Below are 20,401 nucleotides of genomic sequence, written 5' to 3'. Positions count from 1 at the left end.
AGAGTCCCATGACCTGGATCAGAACCTCGGAGAGCTCCATGTACATGGCTGTTGGCAGCTATACAGAGGCAGGAGTTGCTCTAGTTCCAAGCCAACCCTCCTCTGCAGGAAGGAGCTCTTCTATGTGGATGGATAATAAGGGACTTCAAAGATTTGGGCCTCAATAGTCTTGGGCTTTATAGGTAAGGCAATCTGTTACATCACTTAATTGTGGAGGGAAGCTAAGATTTCCACTGGAGCCACAGGCTGAGTGGTTTTGAGTCTCCCTCCTATAGTCATGCCACTGGTTCTTCTTAGGAGGTGAGATGTACTAGGAGAGCTCTGCCTAGAAGGCTCAGAGTTTGGTCTCATGGCCAGCTCTGCCCCTTGCTAGCTTTGTGTCCTTCATCTGATCTTGCATCGTCTCTGACTGGGTCTCATTATTCTTATGTATAAAAATATACGTTTGGCAAAATCAGTTTTTTTTTTTTCCTGACAGTGTTGTTGTTAGGAACAAGTGAAAAAATAGCTGCTAAAGCACTTTAATTTATAAGCCTTTGCCAGTGTACAGTTGTATCATTGCTAGCATCATCACCTATTTTTAGAGCCTGTGGATAGGAATCCATGACGTCAGGATTCTGTGAACATAAGGTGTTGTCCAAGCAGTGCACCACCCCCCAGCTTATATTTGCATGGTAATTGGTTCTGTGGGGTCAGCATGCATGTCAGATATTTTTAGCCAGAAGCAAGTACACAGGGACTTGTGGTTTGCTGTTCAATTTGAAAAGTGTTTGAATGAAAGCTTGTCCTGTGGTCTTTTGGAAGTAACTGGAGATTTCTGTAGGGACTGACAAGAACAGCAGACATTTGAGTGTCCATTATGCAGAGGCTAAACTGGGAGGGGAGAGATTGGAGGCAGGAAGACATGATTATAATCCCGGCAGTACTCCAGGAAAGAGTGGTTAAGAGATGAGCTCTCGCCTGTAATCCCAGCATTTTGGGAGGCCAAGGTGGGTAGATTACTTGAGGTCAGGAGCTTGAGACCAGTCTGGCCAACATGGCGAAACTCTGTCTCTACTAAAAAATACAAAAATTAGCTGGGTGAGGTGGCACATGCCTGTAATCCCAGCTATTCGGGAGGCTGAGACATGACCATTGCCTGAACCCGGAAGTGGAGGTTGCAGTGAACTGAGATCACGCCATTGTACTCCAGCCTGGGCAACAGAGTGAGACTGTCTCAAAAGAAAAAAAAATGAGAGAGATGAGCTCTGAAGCTAGACAGGTTGAGTTCCAATCCTGGCTCCTACTTGTTTGACCTTGAGCAAGTTTGCTTAGCCCCCTGGGTCTTGGTGTGTGTGTGTCTGAGTAGGGCTATAGTGTAGATTAAAAGTTGCAGTCCAGGTGAAGCTCTTAGAGCAGGGTTTGGCACATGGTAAGCACTCAGATGTTAGCTGCTATTCATGTGGGAGTCTTTTATTCATTTTATTGTGGTAATATATGTAACATAAAATTTACCATTTTAGTTATTTTAAGTGTACAGTCAGTAGCATTAATTATGTTAGAATGTTGTGCAACTATCTGTACTATCTATGTCCAAAACATTTTCACTACTACAAAGAGAACCCTTTAACTATCAAACAATAACTCCCCATTCTGCCTCTCCCAACCTTTCAGGTAACCTCTAATCTACTTTCTATCTCTATGAATTTGCCTATTCTACATATTTCATGTAAGTGGACTCATACAATGTTTGTCCCTTTGTGTGTTTTATTTCACTTAGCATAATGTTTTCTAGGTTCATCCATGTTGTAGCATGTATCAGAACTTTATTCCTTTTCGAGGCTGTATAATATTCCATTTCGTGGGTATACCATATCTTGTTTATCCATTCATCTTTTAATGGACACTTGGGTTATTTCCTTCTTTTGGCTATTATGTATAAAGTTGCAGTAAACACTGGCATACAAGTTTGCCTTGGGGGCAAAGCTTTCAATTCTGCTGGGGTCCCTGCTTTCAATGCTTTTAAGTATATACCTAGAAGTGGAATTGCTGGATCATATGGTAATTCTATATTTAACTTTCTAAGGAGCTGCCATACTGTTTTCCACAGGAGCTGCCCTATTTTACATTCCCATTAGCAATATACAAAGATTCCAGTTTCTCCACATCCTCATCAACACTTGTTTTCTTTTAAAATTCTAGCCATCCTAGTAGGTACGAAAGGGTATTTCATTGTGGTTTTCATTTGCATTTCCCTAATGACTAATGATGTTGAACATCTTGTCACATGCTCATTAGCCACTTGTATGTTTTCTTTGGAGAAATGTCTATTCAAGTCCTTTGCTTGGCATTTATATTTTTTTCCCTTTATGTTTTTAAGATACTACAGGAGGACAAAAAAGAAACAGATTGAGAAAGTAGATGCAGCCAGACTGGGCGACTGCTTAGATAGGGGGATAATACTGAATTTTCTACTCTGGGTAATTGGGTGGATGATGGGGTACCAAAGAAGACAGGCTGCCCTTTCCTGGGAGAAGGGGCAGGTTGGAGAAAAGGTATTGGCTTTGGGTGGGGCTGCACTGAGCCTGGGTGTTATCCAGGTGGGGAGCCTATAGAATTAACTGCCACGGCCATGTGTCCAATTGGTTTCTCTGAAAAAAATGCAAGACATATTTTAGGTTTTGTCTCCTCCCTGCTTCCACCTAAAGAAGCAACTTAAGCAATTCACTTATCATTCAGCTTCTCTATTTGGCAAATGTAAACAATTACTGGGGAAACAATGGAATCTGGAATTTATGGGCCAGCCTCTCTCCTGGTGCCAGTTTCTCAGCGCTTCAGCACCTGCTCTTGATCAGACCCAGTCCTTCCTAGCCAGCTGCTCCCCACGTGCTGCTCTGAAGCATTGGGGAGTAGGGGTGAGCCTTCTTGAGAACCATGGCTTCTGAGGCTTTCTCCAGGGACCACCCCAGCCTCACAATGCTGGCGCTGCTTCTCCCACCCTTCCCCGGCTGCATGCCATTAGCAGTTAGTGCTAAGTAGACACTTGCTATGTCGTCCTCAACCCACTGACTTTCTCTGAGTTACTCCTTGGCAAAGTTCGGTCTTGTGCTCTGTTGTGTTACTGCATCACGTTGTGTCTAGGTGGGGAATTTGCGCGTGCACAGTCATACCCACACTGCGATGGAAAATGAGGTTTGAGCAACTGTTCTTCCCCCAGAGAAGCAACCGGTGAGGAAATGAACCCACTTGGTGGCTTGTCTTTACTTTCAGAGCCATAGCAGGCTGGCAGCCATCACCAAGTTAGCATCCTGTCATGTGGCTCAGGCGGGCAGTGTTTGTAGATTGTCCCCTGATGCCATCTGCCTGTGAGGCTACAGGAACCCCCAGCAACTGCTGCTCTAGCAGGTGCTGGGGCTGCTGAGGTAGGTGTCCGTGTACATATATTCAAGCACACACAGCTTTGTGTGGTGTGCAGAGGTGCCGGTGTTGGGCTAGAGCTGAGCTTCGCCTAGTTAGGCCTCTGGGACGCCAGTTGAAACACTCAACCTAGCAAAGCGCCAGCCCCAGTTGTTGGTTTCCGGTGGGGCCCTGGTGAGGGAGGAAGAGAGGGTGAGGCTGCTGTGAACAGAGTCAGCAACTGGGGAATTGGATATGGTAACTAACACGCTCTTGAGTGTGCAGGAAGCTGCGGGGAGTGGCATTGTTTTGACAAACTTTTGTTGCTTTCTTTCTGCCTCTGCCCTCTGCTCGGGCCTAATCATGGCCCTCTACCTAATTTGGCATCTCTGTTCCTTCCAGGGGGGAGCCTATCCCCGTTTCTTACCTCATGGGCTCTTTTTAAGGAATGCATTCCTCATCTTTGAGCTCTTCCTGCCATTCAGCCATGCTTTGGGTCAGCCCCTAAGCTTTCACTTTTCCCCAAGTTACTGTGATTATGGATTCAGACAAGCCTAGAAAATCCTTACTCCTTTGGGGGGAATTCCTGTATACAGACTTATTATACTTTGTGAGTCACTATTATCTTGGTCTATTAATGCTTTTTAAAACAATTATGTAAATTATTAAAGCAATTTGAAATAATTATATTAGCCATCAGATTTTAGAAATCTAGATCTTAATGGAGCTTTGATTAAGAGTCTACCTAGAGCAGGGATCAGCGAACTTTTTCTGTAAAGGGCCAGATATTTTAGACTTTGATCTCTGTTGCAACTACTCAGTTCCGCTGGTGTAGCATGAAAGCAGCTGTACAAAATCCTTAAATGCATGAGTATAGTTGTGTTCTAGTGAAACTTTCTTTACAAAAGTGAGTGGTGAGCTTTCATTTGCTGACCCCTGATCTAGAGTGATAAGCCATCCTTATTTTTTTTCTTTGTCAAGAGTTGAAAAGCCAGAGGAACTTGATGACTGTAAATGCATTAGAATCATCTTCTTTTGGGTTTAGTATCCTTGTGAGCACAATGGTAATTTGGGAATATGCTTCTTTAAATCTCTGTTGAGAAGAAGATAAATCAGAAGGCTTTTTAAGGGGGTGAGTCTGCTTGGCCAAAGCTTGTCATTGTTTAACAAGAACAGGCTGTTACTTAGAGCTGTATGGTGGCTTTTATGTTTCACTCATTCTCTTTATAGTCACATGGAATGGCCATAGTTACATAAGGTCGCCTCACCATACTGGGGCTTATTCCACTTTATAGGACCAGGTGCTTTTCTAATAAATGTAAGAAAACTACAAAAATATATGGAAAATGGTGTTTTTAAAACATGATGTTATGCTAAGTTGGCATTGCTATAGTTCATTTCCAGAAAGATGAAGCTTAAGATAGTCCAAGAGGCATTCTAAAGTTTCAAACTATAATCTTGTTTTCCTTTTATCTGTCCTCACAGGAAATAAAGAAAGAGATGAAGAAAGACCCTCTCACCAACAAAGCTCCAGAAAAGCCCCTGCATGAAGTGCCCAGTGGAAACTCTTTGCTGTCTTCTGAAACGATTTTAAGAACCAATAAGAGAGGTATGGAAAAGGAAAAGAGGTTCCCTCCCTGCACACAAACAAAAGCTGGAAACTTCTGGTGAACTGTGTCAAACTTTATATTGCTGAAAAATTGAATAGAGTTTGTCCTTTTGGTTTTTGGTATATATTTTGGATACACACATACACACTTGGCAAGTGACTATATGTATAGTAACTGTAATAAAGGGAACTAATAAAAATATTTTTTGACAGTGGGAAAGTGGACTACATTTGTAAATGATGATTTTTCTGGGGCTTTAGATTTCACTTTCATATCTATTTTTATGGATGAAAGGTGAATTTAGAGAATGCTGTGGTGCAGGCCTGAGCAGTGTGTCTGACCACACTGTCCTTTTAATTTAAGGCAAACCTTATCAAGTTATTTCTCTCTCCAACTGCCAGGCTCCCTAGCGCAGACCCTGACTCTCTGAGTTTGTGAGGCAGAATGTGCAAAGATGTAGCTAACACATCTGTCTGACCAGAAGACCTTTAGCAATCTTGTTTTCTCTCTTTTGAGACCTCAAGGCAGATTTTCAGGTATCAGCTTGTTGGAGTTTTGTTTTTTCTCCCATCCCCTCTTGGTAATAATTGTTTGAAATAATGTGAGAGAGAATAGAAGACTGCAGAGACGACCCCACTCAATTTTATACTGTGGGCACACTAGGGTCCCTCCGTTTTTCCCGACCTTGGACCAGCCAGGGCACATGCTGAGCATGCCTGTAGGTTAGCGCTTGGCTGCCAGCTTTTAGTGGGCTTATTACTTCCTTAAAGAGAAATAGAGAGCTGTTCGAAAGCAGGCACAGGAACTAGATTAGCAAAGGGTTCCATTAACCAGAAAAAAAGAAGGCAAGTTTATAACCATGGGGAGGAAGAACAGCTAATCTTTCATAAAATTTAGACAGGATAAGAATTTGTCCAGTAAACTGCCCATTGATCATAGCTTTGTGCCTCTCTTCCTTCCTGTCTCTTCCTCTACTGCCTCCAGCTGCCCTGGGTTACATTTCCCTTTTTGAATTATTCAGATCAAATATTGGCTGGAGGCCCACGTTGGTTAGCAGCTATAGGATTTTCTTTCTTTTCTCGTTTTGTTAAATTCATCCTACCAAAGCAGGGGATTTCCCATTTTAAGAATTAAGTGCCCTTTGCTGTAAAACTACAGTCTTGCCCAAAAGTGCCTCCTGCATTCTTGCAAATAAGCTCTCAAACTCCTGAGACCTGCATTCATTGGATTTGGTGAGCTAGAGTTCAGTGTGTGTTCTTTCTGCACTTCCAAACCAACGAGAAGGAGCCCTCCCATTCCTCCACCTGCCTCTTGGGTCCGTGGGCACGGCAATTACATGCCTGTTGACCAGCGGCAAGGCCTCTTTGGCCAGCCCTGGTTTTTGTCAAGTCAATAAGAGATTTAAAGTAATTAATTAATTTAACAAGATAAGGAATTAATTAAGGAATTGAGGTAATTATTTGGATGAGTTTAGCAAAATTACCTGAGAACTTTAAGTCAACGAAGGAATAAAATTTTTCAGATGATTATCTCTTCACGATTGAAAATCTGGCCTCTGAGTTCCCCTATGGAATTTTTCATTCACCAAAAATTGGAATGCAGAGGGATGCCTTACTGCCTTACATTCCATTTTGAAAGCCTTCTGCCTTGGACCTGCAGCCTGGTTATGGCCAACCTTTCATTCTGAGGCATTTTATATGTGGAATCTGCCGGTGGTTGTGGGACCTGAGTACACGGAGGCATTCTGTAAATATGAAGTCTATAACAAATCATCTTCATTCTGTCCGAGGCTTCACCCTGACCTCCTGGGTCACCTGGGCCTAACATAAATTTCCAGCTGAAGGGAAGCATTGTGTACCAGGCCCAGGGCTGCCTCTGGCCCTCCCCCACCCGTCAAGACTACCAGTATTCTGCTACCCCTTATAATAAACAGCGGGGGTAGATTGATTGGCCTTGTCAGGCCAGATAAATAGTTCATTGTACTGAGCTCAAAAGCTACATTTTTTTCCCACCCAAAATCAATGAAAAAAACACTTTTTTCCTCCCTTAAAACAAGGATCAGAGGCTAAATCTGTGGGATGATTCTAGTTACTTGTAAACACTTCGGTCCAACTAATTTTTAAAGTTTTATGAGTTACCATAAGTGACTGAAGGGGCCTCCTCGCCCTTTGTTTCCATCATCAAGCTTTGTCTCTAGCAACCTTTCGGATGTTTTGGTCTATTACTGTTGTTGTGGCTATTAGGGAAGGAAGTTGCTTTCAGGATTTATTAACAGCCTGCTTTGATTCGCTAACATGGGATCTTAGAGGATGTGAGTTGAGTCCACCTTGTGATTCAGTCTTGGACCCTTGTAAGGATTTAATAGAACGAACACAAGTTCTCTTCCTTCAACTTGATCAAAGATGAGATGACTGTTTTCTGTATATGGACCTTATCATTTGATACATGCTTGAAGTTGGTTTAATAATGAAAGATTGACATCTATTTCTATCATGAGTCTGAAACTTAACCACTTCATTGGGTCCTGAACTTGAGATAGTCCTAGCTGAAGAAGTTTGCCCAATTGTGTCCAGCTGTTTTTGCATCTTGTGACATGCCTCACTTTGCAGCAACTGCAAACAGGTAGTAGTCCCTCACATTGTGGGATGAGCTCACCTTCCCCAGACGCCTGCATAAGGTCAGAAGACATCTTGGGTTTGAAGGAAGCTATTCATAGCCTTGAGAAAAAGCCAGGGCTATGGAAACCTTAGTTTGGGGACTGATTAGTTTCACTTTTCAGCTTTAACGTTTGCAAACGTCTGCAGAGTTGATTTAGGGGGTACTGGAATGACTCCATGGGCTTTTTTTTTTTTCTTTCTTTCTTTCTTTCTTTCTTTCTTTCTTTTTTTTTTTTTTGAAATGGTCTCACTCTGACACCCAGGCTCTCACTCTGACATCCAGGCTGGAGTGCAGTGGCGCGATCATGGCTCACTGCAGCCTCGACCTCCCCAGGCTCAGGTGATCCTCCCACCTCAGCCTCCTGAGTAGCTGGGACTACAAGGTACGAGCTACCACACCTGGCTAATTTACTGATTTTTTGTAGAGCTGGGGTTTTGCCATGTTGCCTGGCTAGTCTTGAACGCCTGGGCTCAAGCAAGCCTCCTACCCCAGCCTCCCAGAGCACTGGGATTACAGGTATAAGCCACTGTGACTGGCTGGCTTTTCATTTGAGAAGATGATGTGACTGGAATTGAGAGAGAGAAAGTACGTCCTCCCAGCTGACTTGGCAGCCAATGGCTATACATTCTGGCATTAGAACCTTAGGGGCACTTGTGTCTGTGCCCACTTCTGGCCATTTCTGTAGTCCTTACCTGAGTCACAGTGAAAGAGCTTCCTGCTTAAAACAAGCCTTTCCTGAGGAATAAGAAGTCATTTTTCATTTAAACTTGCAGCATGGATGTTGTATGTTCTGAAGTTATCCCAGACTCCAGTATATTGATGAGTTAAGCCAGAAAATGTGAAAACTTTACTTGGAGCCAAATGTCATTCTCTTGATGAACCAGACAGAAAAGAGTTGTATGTTTTCTTCAAAGAATGATTTATCCTTTTGTTTCTTCTATCATTAAACCCATAAAAGAGAATGATGGGCCCTCCTAAATTGGAGCATTGATATATAGAGACTTTTTTAAAAAAGCATTCAAATGCCAAGATTGTGCCACTCCAGCCTGGGCAACAAGAGTGAAACTCCATCTCAAAAAACAAACAAACAAACAAACAAACAAAAAAACGCATTCAAATGTTGAGTTTAGAAGAAAAATTGAATAAAACGGAAGTTTGAACAGTTAGCAAATATCCTAAATAGGTTCTTGAAAATGAACAGTGGATTTTTGTTCATTTGAATATAGACTCTTATCTACTTGAATTAAAAATGAAATAAATCAAGCTGGACACAGTGGCTCATTCCTGTAATGCCAGCATTCTGGGAGGCTGAGGTGAGAGGATTGCTTGAGCCCAGGAGCTCAAGACCAGCCTGGGCAACATAGCAAGACCCCATCTCTAAAAAAATAAAACAATTAGCTGGGTGTGGTGGCATGCACCTGTAGTCCTAGCTACTCAAGAGGCTGAGGTGGGAGAATCACTTAAGCCCAGAAGGTCGAGGCTGCAGTGAGCTGTGATAGTGCCACTGCACTCCAGCCTGGGTGCCAGAGTGAGACCCTATCTCAAAACAAAAAACAACAACAAAAAAGAAAAAATGATTTGATCCTTAGAAGGATTTCCTGGTTAACTTTATTCATGTGATCAGTTAAGTATCCAGGCTGTCATCAATACCCTGCTGGCCCGTGTGAGGACCAGGTTCCATCTCAGGGTTCTCGTTTGCATTATTAACAGTGCATGCAGAGAAGATGTATCTCTGCCTCTCTCTGAACCTCTCCTGTTGCCTGGAATTTTGGACATTGTTCCTTCCTCACTTTTTGGTAGACACCCACGAACATTCAATAGTACATGTTTAGTGCATGCCTACTATGCACCTGCCCCTGTGCTTGGTAATGGGGCAGATAAAGACTGGAAAAACACCAGCCAGTCCTGCCTGCAAGTAACTCAGTCTGTTGTATCCCTTGGGAAACGTTGAGAAAGTGCTGCACGTTTCTTATATCATTTTGATGGCAAGGTGGGGATGTGTCTTGTATTTACTTCTGTCATTCTGAATGTGAAGCCACTCCGTGGGTTTCTGGTTGGCTTTATATGTCCTTGTTTCTATTTCCAGTTTATCATGAATTCAGTGTTTGGTAAGTCTCTATTGTATTTTGCACATTTACTATTTTTTGCTATATTATTATGCTCTCCTGATACGAAATGTATTTTATAGTCATCTTTTTAAGTCGCTCTGCTACTTTGGCATCTGCCTTCCCAAAGATAAACTGCTTTTACCATCTTTATTTAAGGTTTTTTATGCATTTGCATTTTACTGCCCCTTCCAGAGATTAATGCTGAAAGATCTGACGGTTTAAAAGATGTTATTTGTAACAGGTCTAGCTCTGATGCTACGAGGTGAAATCGTCTGTCTCATGAGATTCAAGTTAAGATGGGGGAGGGTTGCTCTCTGAATTGATATGTGGATATGACTGATTGTAGAACATTGCTCTGTGGGTTCATTTCTGGTGTGTTTAATCCTTCAGACAGGTTCCATTCAAAAGTTTTCCTTAACAGAGGGATCAACGGCTGCTCTTCCTCTGATGACACACTGTTGCTTTAAAAGTTAGTGCAGAAGTTCTCCCACATTAACATGGGCCTCGTGTTTACCACACGGAAGGGCTCTCCATTTTGGTCTGCTACCTGTAGCTGACAGAAGATTGCTTAACGTTTACCTTTCTTCTCATAGTTTCGGCACTGGTCATTCCAAGCCCTAAACAGATCTAAGTGACCGCCCGTCCTTTCCCCCCTTCCCCTGAAGGGGAAACGTTTTTTCTAGCTTTTAGTGTGAGGGCCTAGAATGCTCCTCATGGCGCCAGGGCGGTGGCGTGGATCTTGATAGGCCGTGAGCTCTTTGGCAGAAATGAAACTGTAAACAAAGGATGGAAAAAAGTATGTCCTTAATAAAGAAAATGTCAACCTCTTTGGTTTGCCAGTGGTTTGTTGTTTAAGGTAAATGTGAGATCTGGGGGTTTGTTTGTAGAGATGAGACTTTGTTTCTTTCAAATTTTCTTTTGGAGAAATAAATGTGAATTCTCACCAGTTAACTGGGAATCTGAAAATGTGCCATTTGGGGTCAGACTTTTCTTTGAGTTTCAAGATTGCCTGTTTATTTGACTTAAGGAGCTGGTGTTTATGGACAGATAGAATAAGAGTTAACAGAAGACATTACTGTTGTGTAGAAGCTCTTGGCTGTCACCTGATCTGGTCTTTCCCAGGGGAAATGAAAATCTGGCGATCTGGCAGTGAATGGGGATGGATATGATACATAGTCATTCAGTAATATATACATCTGTGTGAATGTATCTGTATATGCATCTATAGTCTTATTTTCCAGTGGGCCTTCATTCTCAAAAGCTCGGGAGTCAAGAGCCTTTAAAGAAGTCTTTTAAACCAACTGATCCCTGGCTGCATTTCTGGCAAGTTTTATTGGGACACTGCGTTGTTAGCATCAGCAATTGATGTTAGAGTGTGTGTTACCCTTTTTCATGTTATTTTCTGAACCTATTGAGCCTAGAGTGAGGGGTGGTGAAATGCATGGTAAGAACTACATAGAAGGGTATAGCCATCATGTGTTGCGATTATGTGTGGGTCATTGATAAAATTGGTTTTTAGATTTTTTTTTTCTGTTATGTTTAATCTCCTTTCCATCTCTGTGTCTTCTGATTTCAAGGCATTAACACTAATGAGTCTCCCATGGGTTAGTCGTGGGTTTAAGACTCCCGCCATACTCCTGGGGTGTCCGCCCAAATCCACCCAGAGGACAAGCCATGAAGTGGGTTTGTGGTGGTGGCTCCACCTGGTGGCTCTCCTAGGAAGCTCCTCTTTCTGCCCACCTTTTCCTTCTCCTTGGGAGAATCTTGATGGAGGATGCCTTTGATTCCTCGGACTCAGTGTTCACTATTTGTGCAATTCCATCCCAGACCCATGGCTTCTCACATTACTTATGGATTTTTTTTAGCCCATTTGCTTTTTCGCCTAAGAATTGCTCTTTGAACTCATAGAATCTGTGTCCTGATCCTTGTTCTATCTGTGATACCCCTATGGACCAGGATTATTGTTCATGAGGATTTAAAAAAAAAAGGACTCCCATAGGCATGACTCTAGTTATAGATATTAATTTGGACAAAATAAAGAATCACACTGAAATCCCTGTAGGTATGTATGCCAAAATCTCCTCCTTAATAGCTCCAAGTACCCTTAACTACTTCTTCACTTTTTGTTGAACCAATTTTTCCTCAAAGGAGCAATATTTTATTACCAATGTTGTTTTCAATTGTCAGCAGGTGGTGAAAGTAAAAAGCCAACTAACTTTTTGGCTTCATTATTGTTTCATTATTGTTTGTGAATTCTCTACAGGCAGCCCCCTTCTCGCCTGGGCACAGACTGCCCCCGCTTGGTATGTCACTGAACATAAGTATTTTTGATAAATAAAAATGTCTTTTATTTAATCTCGTTATTTTTCAGTTTTTAGTTGTTGATAATATTGCAGATGTGACTTGTTTTAGCTGCATTGTGGGTCAGTCTAGGAACTTAATCACCATTTATAACTTTGCTTCTATGGGAATAATGCATTCAGAGTTCCAAACTCTCTGCGTAAGGCACATGTAAGTCTTTTTTTTTTTTTTTTTTTTTTTGGAGGCAGAGTCTCGCTCTTTCCCCTAGGCTGGAGTACAGTGGCATGATCTCAGCTCACTGCAACCTTCGCCACCTGGGTTCAAGCCATTCTCCTGCCTCAGCCTCCTGAATAGCTGGGATTATAGGCACCTGCCACCATGCCCGGCTAATTTTTGTATTTTTAGTAGAGATGGGGTTTCGCCATGTTGGTCAGGCTGGTCTCGAACTCCTGACCTCAAGTCATCCGCCCGCCTCGGCCTCCCAAAGTGCTGGGATTACAGGCATGAGCCACTGTGCCTGGCCGAGTCTGACGTCTTTTTTTTTTTTTTTTGCATTGCTGACATGAATCCTTAAGTACCTTTGTAAAAGTCAGAGTCCGTATAATCGGTGCCCACTGAAGTTTGCTCATGTTGCAGAGGAGTTTATAATTCACACGATATAGAATGCCGGAACTGTGCAAGCTCCACACAGTACACTAGGCTCTCAGGATAGCTTTGGGTTCAATCACATCGCACCATTGTATATGGTGCTTATTTTCACAAGGCCTGAGTTGGATCTTAGTGTGCCCAAGTTTGTATGAGGCATGTCGTGAAAGTGGGTCCTATTGTATATTTCCATCTACTAGTGACGAGACCTTGCACCAAGCGTGACATGCTCAGATAGAAACCAGCCCAGCATTTCTCAGTGTGTGTTGTATGGAATTATAGCCTTTCTGACTATTCCACAAAGGAGGGATGCGGGGAGAGACAGGCAGACGAGCGGGGAGAGAAAATTGCCTCTCTGGTCAAATTTCAGCTGCAGCACTAACACCATCTTGGAGACTGACAAGCACATTAGCATAGTACAGGCTCTCAGATGGCCTATGGTAAGGAGACCTGCTTATCTTTGATCATGGAACTGCATGTTATTGAATACTAGTTAAGACTCCACTTTGGGATATGTCGGGCTTTAAGATACAGGACAAGGAGCTCTGTAAGCATCCCAAGATAATCTTCAGGTTCCACCTCTCATGGGAAATGTTTGAGTAAGTGAGTGGAGATGGTGGTGCTGGCACTCAGAGAAATGAGTGGTGAGGCTTCTTAAGCCTGTGCTGTCAAAAAACATGAGTTAGATGATGCTAGGAGAACATTCTTTGAATCTGAAACTTGAAAGCCAGTCCTTTTGGTAGTTTTTCAAGTGACAAGCTGAAAGGGAATTTTCCCTCTGATCATTTCTTGGGTCCTTGTATCTAAGAATGAGACTTAGACACATGAGTGGAAGTCCTAGTCTGGGCTTTGGCATGAAAAGCAGGCTGAGGGGACCCAACCTAACAACTGGTAAGGCCAGGGTGTTCAGGTCTACCTGGGACTTGGATCACGACGGAACCTGCGATTCCAGAGGTGGTTTTTATTATGATGACAGTCTGTACATAGTCAACATAGTCTCATTGCCTTCTCTACTTGCTTTGATTGAAAGACAGAAGTCTTAGCTTTTCTTGATACCATTAAAACACTGAACGTTTATAAAGAAGAGCCTTGTTCTTCTCTCCCTACTAGTGAAACAGGCTGGCATTTGAGTTCAAGTAATAAATCCACATGTGGGGTTGTGAGGAAAAACCACATAGCCTGCCTTTTTAGAATTCTGGAATCACAGAGTTACAGAGGTTACAGAGGGACTCACTTATTGACATCCCAGGCGAACGAACATGGAGCCTCTGCCCAGGGAATTGAAAAGGACACTCCTCGGCTCTGGCCTTAGCTAAGCCCCGCATGGGAGCCTCTTTTCCAAAGGGAAGTTTTTCTGGGTAGGGAGCTGCTAGATTAATGAAAGGTAATCAGGCCAGGTGTGATGACTTATGCCTGTAATCCCAACACTTTGGGAGGGCAAAGCTGGAGGATCTCTTAAGCCTAGGAGTTCAAGACCAGCCAGGGCAACATGGTGAGATATAGTCTCTATAAAAAATACAAAATTTAGCCGGGCATGGCAGTGTGTGCGTGTAGTCCCAGCCACTTGGGAGGCTGAAGTGGGAGGATTGTCTGAGCCTCGGAAGTGAAGGTTGCAGTGAGCTGAAATCGCACCACCGCACTCCAGCCTGGGTGACAGAGCGAGACCCCGCCTCAAAAAAAAAAAGTAATTAGAGGTAGATGATATTTAGGTGCTGGTTGCATTTGTTGCATTATATGGGGACAGCAGCTATATTCACTTGCAGTAAACTCTGGAAAAGGGGCATTTTCTTCTAATTATGTCTGTTGATCTGTCATCACAGCCTGGTCTCTCTGATGCCATGTGAAGCCTCAGCTTAGTCTTTGGATTCTTGGTTTTTTGTGCTTCTGAAGCCTTGAGACTGTTGTACCCAAACAATGAGGACATTTCATGGCCCACCTCCCTTACTCATGATTAGGCCAACAGCGGGCCCAGCTGCAGTGCCAGGTGGGCTGCCCTCATTGTTTCAACCAGGAAGGGAAAGAGAGACCAGCCAGAAGCTTCCTCTGCATGTGCCTCTGCATGAAAAAGAGCATTTGAGGAGGACTAGCCTGCTTGTCGCATTTGTGTTTCTCTGGAGACCTGAATAGGCTCAGTGGCAGCAGGACCTTATTGCAGGGAGGATGGCTGTTGGGAGGCCCCAGACCACTCCTGCTGCACCTCCACAGCTTCTGCAGCACTTTAGACAAGTTGCAGATTCCCCCTGTGTTTCCAAGTTTCCCATTTGTAAAACAAGGAAATGCTCTTGTTAATTCCCTCAGGGCAATTGTGAAGATTAAAAATGAGTAAAGAAAATAGGTTTTGGGATAGGGAGGCAATAGAGTGAAGTGGGGTAGGGTGTCACTCACTGAATACAGTAGTAATTGCTATTAAAAGTAGTAAACTGCTAGTAAGACCCCAGAGCATTGGGAAGAAATTAGAGATTTATGGAAAATAATAAAATGTGTTTTCATGAAACAACCTGTGATCACATGCACATGGAACCTTCTCCAGGATGGACCATATGCTAGGCTGTAAAAGAAGTCTCAGTGGCCAGGCGCGGTGGCTCACGCCTATAATCCCAGCACTTTGGGAGGCTGAGGCGGGTGGATCACAAGGTCAGGAGATTGAGATCATCCTGGCTAACACAGTGAAACCCCGTCTTTATTAAAAACACAAAAAAATTAGCCGGGCATGGTGGCGGGCGCCCGTAGTCCCAGCTACTTGAAAGTCTGAGGCAGGAGAATGGCGTGAACCCGGGAGGCGGAGCTTGCAGTGAGCCGAGATCGCGCCACTACACTCCAGCCTGGGCGACTGAGCAAGACTCTGTCTCAAAAAAACAAAAACAAAAACAAACAAAAAAAAAGAGTCTCAGTAAATTTAGAAGGATTAAAATCATACGAAGTATGTTCTCCAATCACAATGGAATTAAATTAGAAATCAACAATAGAAGGAAATTGGGGAAATTCACAGTTACGTAGAAATTAAGCAGTATGCTCCTAAATAACCAATGGACCAAAGAAGAATTCACAAGGGAAATTTTAAAATACTTTCAAATTAATGAAAATGAAAACATGACATACAAAAATGTACTGCCTGTGGCTAAAGCAGTGTTTCAAGTGAAACTGACAGCTGCAAATGCCTATATACAAAAAGAAGACAGATCTCAAATTAATAGCCTTTCTACTTTAAGAAACTAGAAAAGGAAAGCAAACTAAACTCAAAGCAAGCAGAAAGAAGGAAATGATAAAGGTTACAGTGGAAATAAATGAAATAGAGAATCGAAAAACTATAGAAAATCAATGAAACAAATAGTTGATCCTTAGAAATGATCAACAAACTTGATAAACCTTATCTACACTGATCAAGAAAAAAGGAGAGAAGATTTAAGTTACTATATGAGGAATTAAAGGCGAACATCACTATCAATCTTAAGAGAAATTAAAAGGATTGTAAGGGAATAGTATGAACAACTCACCCACTGCTGGTGGAAATGTAAAATGGTACAGCCACTTTGGAAAACAGTCACCCACATGACCCAGTATTCCAGACTCTAGAAAAATGAAAACATATATGTCCACACATAACTGTACATGAATGTTCATAGCAGCATTATTCATAATAGCCAAACAGTGGCAACAACCCAGATGTCCAGCAGTGGATGAATGGCTGAACAAAATGTGGTCTATACACAAAATGGAGTATCGTAAGAAGGAATGAAGTCCTCATATATGGATGAACCTTGAAAACATTATGCTAAGTGAAAGAAGCCAGTCACCAAAGACCACATATTGTATGATTCCATTGACATGAACGTGCGGAATAAGCAAATCCCTAGAGATAGAAAGTAGATTAGTGTTTGCCTAAAGCTGAAGGTGGGAATGGAAAGTGATTTTTGGTGGGCGTGAAGTTTCTTTTTGGGGTGATAGAAATGTTCTAAAATTACACTGCTGTCATGGCTGTACAATCTTGCAGATACATAAATCCATTTAATTGTACACTTGAAATGGGTAAATTTTATGGTATGTAAATTATATCTCAATAAAGCTATTAAAAAATACAACACAAACGGGGGTTAAAATGCTATGTCTGTCTGCCTGCCTCTTTCTCTTTTATGTCCCCTACCACTAACCCCCTTCCCACAGCTGAGGGACAAGATGTGTCATTCCATTTATTCAAGTCTTTAAAATTATATATTTCTCAGCAAAGCTTTATATTTTTCTTTATTCAATCAGTTGCCTAGGAGATAGTAGGTCTGAGGGATCAAAAAGACACTGTTTTGCTAAGGGTGACCTAAATATTAGATAATCGATTTGAGAAGGGTAGAGAACTGGCTGTGGCATCCTATTGTTCATTTCTTGAGAAAAAAATGAGATTCTCTGTAAATCAAAAGCCAAACCTCTTATATTCTAAATTCTGTGCTTCGTAGAAAGAGCCTCTGCTAGAAAGGAAAGAATCCATTTATGTTTCCAATTTTTCTTGCCGTTGTCAGTAACTCTGCGTTGGCTATTTTTGCTCATAAATCTTCATTCACAGCTCTGATGATTTCTTTAGGAAAGATTTCTTAGATGTGGAATTACTGGACAAAAGTGTGTGTATATTTTATGGGACTTGGATTCATTATCAAATTGATTTCCTGAAAGCTTGCACTGATCTGTCTCACTACTAAAGTGGAGAGAGTGCTGCTTAGTGTTCTAAGCTTGAATGTCTCAGATTAATCGAGTGCTTGAACATTTTTTCTTCTGTCATTTGTTAATAATCTTTGCCCTTTATATTGAGATCCTTATTTTTTTTTTACTGGTTACTGTACTATTCCTTTGTCATTCATGGCAAATTTTGCTTCCCAATTTGTTTGCTTTTCATTTTGTTTATGATTGATTTTGATGCACAGAAATAGTAAATTTTTATGTAGATTAGTATATTGATGCTTTCTTTTGTGATTTCTCTGAATAAATTATCACCTAGCATATCTCCTTTTTTTATACTGGCTTCATTTTTTACTTCAAAATTTTAATCTGTATAGAATTTTGATGTGTAGTATGAGGTTAGCATACAAATTGATTTTTATTTTGAAATAGCCACTTTTCCAGGACCATTTATTGAATAGCCCTTCCCAGTGATTTTATGATACCTCATTTATCATATAATATTAATATATATATGAAAGTCTTTGGGCTTTCAATTCTGTACCATTAATTTGTCTTACCATTCTTAATATGGTTAACTATTATGGCTTTATAATATATTTTAATATATTGTATGGCAAGCTTTTAGCCTTCCTATCACCCTTCATTTTCAAAAAGGATTTAGTTACTCTCATTTATTTTAAAATCATGTCATCAAGTTAAAATTTTAATTTCATTCAAATTATAAGTCACTTTTAGAAGAATTAACATTTTTCTAACATTTTTGTTTAAAGCTTTGCATTGTTGCATAAACCAACTTTATGTACAAGTATATAAGTGAAAACCTTTTCTCCCCCACCTTTCCCCCCCAAACATCATAGTAGGCTAATTCTTGTAAATTAAAACATCTATCCCCTTCTGAATTCTAAACAGCTAATTCTAGTCAGCCAGTGACATGGGATGTTACTCTTTTGAGTCAAGTGTTATAGTTTTATTTGTGCAGTCTTGCTTATTGATGACGTTATTCCCAGATAGATAGTGGTTATTGTTGGCTTTTGTAAATAGGATCTTTCCCCCTCATATTTTTTGTATTGCTGATACATAGAGGAATTTAACTTTTGAAGATTTCTTTACAGTAGCCGTTGTGGAACACTCTTGTTAATTAAAAAAAGTTCCTCTTTTGTATTTAGAAAATTATTAGTACCTATCAGTCACTAGTTTTCAGAAGGTGGATAAGTGGAAATTATAAAATGCTGTATTTGAACAAATGATATTTTAGAAACAAAAATTCCTTGGCTTGGATAGAACTGTGTGTGTGTGTGTGTGTGTGTGTGTGTGTGTGTGTGTGTGTGTGTGTGTGCAGGGATTTTTATCCAAGTTAAGGAATTTTATATATACAGTTGACCCTTGAACAACACAGCTTTGAACTGCACAGGTCCACTTACATGTAGATTTTTTTCAGCCTAATACAGATAGATAATACAGCATTTGTGGGATGCCAAACCTGTGTGTACAGAGGGCCTATTTTTCCCGTACTTGAGTTCCACAGAGCCAATTGCGAGACTTAAGGATGTGTGGATTTTGGGATGCGCTAAGGGTCCTGGAACCAATCTGCCGGGAATACTGAGGGATGATTATATATGTATATATATGCAGCTGTTAACAATGTTATATTGTATATTTCAAAATAAACAGAAGATTTTGAAGTTTTCACCACAAAGAAATGATAAATATTTGAGGTGATGGATAAGCTAAATATCCTTACATGATCATTATACAATGTATACATGGATCATAACATCACACTCTACCCCATAAATATGTACAACTATTATGCGTCAATTAAAAAGAAAACTTAAAAAAGTGGACATGTGCAAACCTCAAAAAAAATCAAAAGCTCACTTTCATTAGTTCATATTATGAAAACAACTGTTTTTGTTTTTGTTTGGTTTTTCAAATATGACAGTATATTAAATGAAAAAAGGAAAACCTTAGTCATCTGATCTTAATGATTTGTAATCTGATCTTAGTGATCTGATCTTAAATGAATTTTTTTATATACTTGGGGCTGCATTTCATTCTATTAATGCATTTTTATTCTTTTGCAAGTTTTGTGCATGTTTAGGTTTTTATTTTCTTTACTAGATTATAAGGCCCTTGAAGGAAGAAACCACGTCTTATTCATCTTGGAGCTCACTTTAATTGTTGAATGAAGTATATGCTTGTACTCATATACCCTAATCCTTTTGAAAAACAAGTTACTGCAAGGCAAACTACCAGAGGGAGAACAAACTTATTAAGTTACATGTCTAAGGAGAAGCTGTTGAAATTCTGTGATTCAGAGAAATTGTCTTTGGTTTCTGAGTGCCGAGGGAGAGAGGAGACTTATTAAACATCTGTTTTAAGAGTGGATCATAGAATAAGTACTAAACCTAGGTCTTGGCCTGACCACAGGCAGTTTAGTAGAGAGTGAGAAGGTGAAATAGTTTCAGAGGAGGAAATTTCAACTAGATCTTGAGTAATGAGATTGAAGGTGGAGCTAAGTTAGAAGGGTAACACTGTGCTCGAAGAGAAGAGTCCTAAAATTTTCACATTCACTTGTGTAACATGCGATGCGAGTGCGAGAATGTATGCAAGACAAGGGAAGGTTTCAATTTCATGTGCACATTTTAATCTGTATTTGATTTTACACTTTTACTCAAGGTTTTATAAATGAAAGTGTAGGCCAGGCGCAGTGGCTCACGCCTGTAATCTCAGCACTTTGGGAGGCCGAGGTGGGCGGATTACCTGAAGTCAGGAGTTCGAGATCTGCCTGGGCAACATGGTGAAACCCCGTCTCTACTAAAAATACAAAATTAGCCGAGCGTGGTGACACATGCCTGTAATCCCAGCTACTCGGGAGGCTGAGGCAGAAGAATCGCTTGAACCTGGGGGGTGGAGGATGCAGTGAGCCGAGATTGCGCCATTGCACTCCAGCCTGGGCAACAAGAGTAAATCTCCGTCTCACCAAAATAAATAAATAAATAAAATAAAATAAATGAAAGTGTATAGAGTTCAGTTTAT

The 20,401-nt window shown here is 41.1% G+C and overlaps 1 protein-coding gene across 5 annotated transcripts in view; it reads left to right on the top strand.

Moving 5' to 3' along the window:
* SH3KBP1 (SH3 domain containing kinase binding protein 1) overlaps positions 1–20,401 on the top strand; it is a 356,010-nt gene that overhangs the window by 135,204 nt on the left and 200,405 nt on the right. For all 5 annotated transcript variants that reach the window (XM_002831442.5, XM_054544393.2, XM_054544392.2 and 2 more), the window contains one exon: positions 4,861–4,984. In XM_002831442.5, coding sequence (XP_002831488.2) covers positions 4,861–4,984 — 124 coding nt within the window. The remainder of the gene's footprint in view (positions 1–4,860; positions 4,985–20,401) is intronic.

Source organism: Pongo abelii, chromosome X, assembly GCF_028885655.2.
Source record: "Pongo abelii isolate AG06213 chromosome X, NHGRI_mPonAbe1-v2.0_pri, whole genome shotgun sequence".
Taxonomy (NCBI): domain Eukaryota; kingdom Metazoa; phylum Chordata; class Mammalia; order Primates; family Hominidae; genus Pongo; species Pongo abelii.
The sequence above is the reverse complement of the archived record's forward strand: the minus strand, read 5'-3'. Positions and strand labels throughout refer to the sequence as shown.